The following is a 3,590-nucleotide window of genomic DNA, read 5'->3' on the forward strand; positions in this document are numbered from 1 at the left end:
GCGTACTGCAAAAATGGCCACAAAGAGGACTTTGGGTTTTCAGTGCCATTGTGTGAAGAGGCTGGAAATCATCACACCCTTTCATATAACAAGAAGACCCTGTACAAACTGAATCAGTTTTTTTTTTTTTTTAACCCACTGGATAATTGAGGTTGCAGGGCAAGCCACCACCCTAAAAACAGATTCAACAACCACGATTTGCTTACTTGGAGCACATGACTCTAGAGCCATAAACATAGAACACTTAAATGGTCAACTTGCTTAAAGCTGAGCGTGTACTGCTCGGACAGTACACTCGTGAAGGGGGCCTTCACGAGTTTGTGGGCTTTACCTCTAGGAAAATGTTCCCTTGTCCAGGCAGCGCCGGGTGACGCCATACACGCCGGGGTCAGAGACAGAGGCGTGGAAACTCTGCACCCCGCACCTGCTGCAGAAGCTGTGCAGCGCCGGGTGCGCGTGGGATCGATAGGTGACGATGCTCTCGGCGCCCAGCAGGAGAGTGAAGCGCGAGGCCGGGACGAGGAAGTGTCGGTGCTGCTTCTTCCTGCACAGCCTGCAGCTGCAATCCACCACGCGCAGGTCTGCGGGGGCCCAGACGGCGAAGCGGACCGCGCCGCAGTGGCAGCCTCCGGTGTGATACACCAGGCCTGGGTACTCGAAGGTGTCCAGCAGGAACTTGGCGGCGCCCTCGCAGCTGAGGCCCCGCCGCTTCCTGAACGTCTCCCAGCGCTCCCGCTGCGCGCCCAGGTCCATCTCATTGAGGGACTGCGAGGACGCTAGAGCCATGTACACGACAGTGTTCTTTGTAGCCAGCTTCACTGGACTCCTGGCTTTCTTCCTGCAGTGTTGTTTGCCGCCACCAGGCTCCTGACCCTGGCTTGGACTAATATGCTGTGTGTGTGGCGGGGGGCGCCCGACGCCAGGACCCGCGGCTGAGCTGGTGAGGGGTAGTAAGGGTGAGGGTGGAGGTGGATGGCGGGGAGAACAGGGAGCAGGGATCCCTGAGCCACTCCGTTTTGCGGTTGGGCGGCAGTCCTTTTCCTTATCCTGACTGTGGCATCCTCCGCCATATGTGTAAGTCTGGCTAACTTGTCACCCTGCGGTGCTGGGTGGAGAGTGGGAATGTAATACAAGGGAGTGCTCGGGTTCTAAGAACTTTTGGGGCTGCCCCTTTGTCTGCACTACCACGGTTGACCACTTGTTGAAAATGAGGCCAAAAGACCCTTCCCCGATCCTAAAATAACTGGGGTAACGTCTTGGCAAGGTGTATCTGTAGCACCTTCGCCCAAGACTTTTTTTTTTTTTTTTTTTTACAACGTCCATAGACACTTGGAGATTTCCTATATCCTTGCTCATTTTGTTACACATACCTGCTCTGGGACCATGGACATGATTCTGCAGTTCTCTGGGTCCCAGTAATCTTCTATAAGAAAAGGGTAAGAATACACTCTCAAGTGTAGGGGGGAGTGAATTCAAGAACATATTTGAAGTTTTTAACACAGCAGAAAAGAATTGGATTTGTTATATCTATATTATTTCTAAATTCATTTTCCAGTAATTTCCTAAGTTTTAAAAATTTTCATTAGATTTATTTTTAGTTTTCTTCTATGCTAAGTTTCAGGAAGCATTCTGGATGCCAGAGGGGGAAAAGCCAGCATATCTTGATCCTTCTCCTTAAGCATCTCAAGTTCTAGTGTGGTAGGCAAACAGACAAATTACATGAAAGGGTTTACCATGAAGAATTAGCCGTCTTTTAGGGATATCATGAGAATGTAGAGGAAAGACACAAAGGAAGAAGCTGCGTACTAGGATGGACTGGGGATGAATGGCCAAAGAAGAGACAGGATACCCAAGAAAGCCATCTCCTAGTACGTGTGAAGGAGCTCATCTGTATTTGACAATTTCACTTATCCTTGGGTTCACGTTCTTGATTCTTTCAGTGTAATCCTGAACAACATCTATGCCTTTCACCTAGAAAATAAATAGCAAGTGCAGGGGGCTCTAGGAAAACAGATGAGGACCAACTGGAAGTATTACTAAGCTTATTTTTCAAATGAGGGAACTGATACACAGAGATGGTCAGAATTTCCCGTGGCCCCACCAGAAGTTAATAATAGAGCTGATATGAACTAGATAGCCTGATCCCAGTATGGAAGTTCCTTGAAAAATTAAAGATAGGAGTACTATATGATCAGCAATCCCCCTTCTAGATTTCACATATAAATAAGAAAATGGAATATTTGTCTTTCTGTGTCTGACCTATTTCACTTAGCATAATGTCCTCCAGGTTCATCTATGTTGTCCCAAGTGCAGGATTTCCTTCTTTTTAAAGACTGAATAATATTCTTTTTTAAAAGACTGAATAATATTCCATTTTATGCATGTATCCACATATTTTTTTGTCCATCATCTCTTGATGGATACTTAGGTTTGCTTCCATACCCTGGCTACTGTGAATAATGCTACAATAAAGATGGGAGTGCAGATAGTTCTTTGAGATAGTGATTTTATTTCTTTCAGATTTATACCCGGAAGGGGGATTGATGGACCTTATAGTAGTCTTATTTTTAATTTTTCAAGGAACCTCCATACTGTGTTCCTTAATGGCCGAATTAATTTACATTCCCACCAGCCATGCACAAGGTTTTTTCCATCTCCTCACCAATACTTATCTTTTCTGAGTTTTTGATAATAACCCTTCCGACAGGTGTAAAGTGATAATCTCGTTGTGGTTTTCATCTGCATCTCCCTGAAGATTACTGATATTAGTATCTTTTCATTTATCTATGTCTATTTGTATGTCTTCTTTGAAAAAAAGTATATTCAGGTCCTTTGCTCATTTTTAAATGGTTATGTTTTTTGGCATTGAGTTATATGAATTCATTATATATTTTGGATATTAACCCCTTATCAGATATGATTAGCAAATATTTTCTCCTGTTCCATAATTTGCCTTTTTATTTTTTAACTTTTTCCTTTGCTATTCAGAAACATTTTACTTTGATGCAGTCTAACTTGTTTATTTTTGCTTTTGTTGCTTATGCTTTTGTTGTCAAATCCAAAAAAAAAAAGTCATTGTCAAGACCAATGTCAAGGAGTTTACCCTCTATGTTTTCTGCTAGGAGTTTTATGATTTCAGGTTTTATATTTAAATTTTGAAAACATCTTGACTTTACTTTTGTATATGACGTAAGGGTCTAATTTCATTCTTTAGTATGTGGATATTGAGTTTTTTCAGCACCGTTTATTGAAAATACTATCCTTTCCCTGTTAAGTATTCTTGGCTCCCTTGTCAAATATTAGTTGACCATATATGTATGTATTTACTTTGGGACTTTTTATTCTGTTTCATTAGTCTATGTATCCGTTTTTATGCTAGTACCATATAGTTTTGATAACTGTAGCTTTGTGATAAATTTTAAGTCAATAAGTGTGAGGCATCCAGCTTTGTTATTCTTGCTCAACATTGCGTTAGCTACTTGGGAACTTTTGTGGTTCTATAAAAATTTTGGGATTTTTTTTTCTATTTCTGTGAAACATGCCATTGGAATTTTATTTTATTTTATTTTTTAAGATTGTATTTATTTGAC

At 42.0% G+C, this 3,590-nt stretch overlaps 1 protein-coding gene across 1 annotated transcript; it reads right to left on the bottom strand.

Moving 5' to 3' along the window:
- Positions 1-333: 333 nt before the first annotated feature.
- On the bottom strand, positions 334-786 carry LOC125091496 (centromere protein V-like protein 3). The gene has a single exon (XM_047715123.1). The coding sequence runs from the start codon at positions 784-786 to the stop codon at positions 334-336; it is 453 nt and encodes a 150-aa protein (XP_047571079.1).
- Between the last annotated feature and the right edge of the window lie 2,804 nt (positions 787-3,590).

Source organism: Lutra lutra, chromosome X (genome assembly GCF_902655055.1).
Source record: "Lutra lutra chromosome X, mLutLut1.2, whole genome shotgun sequence".
Classification (NCBI taxonomy): Eukaryota; Metazoa; Chordata; class Mammalia; order Carnivora; family Mustelidae; genus Lutra; species Lutra lutra.

Excerpts from the sequence above, each read along its gene's own strand:
- LOC125091496 (XM_047715123.1), bottom strand. The coding sequence starts at position 786 with ATGGCTCTAGCGTCCTCGCAGTCCCTCAATGAGATGGACCTGGGCGCG.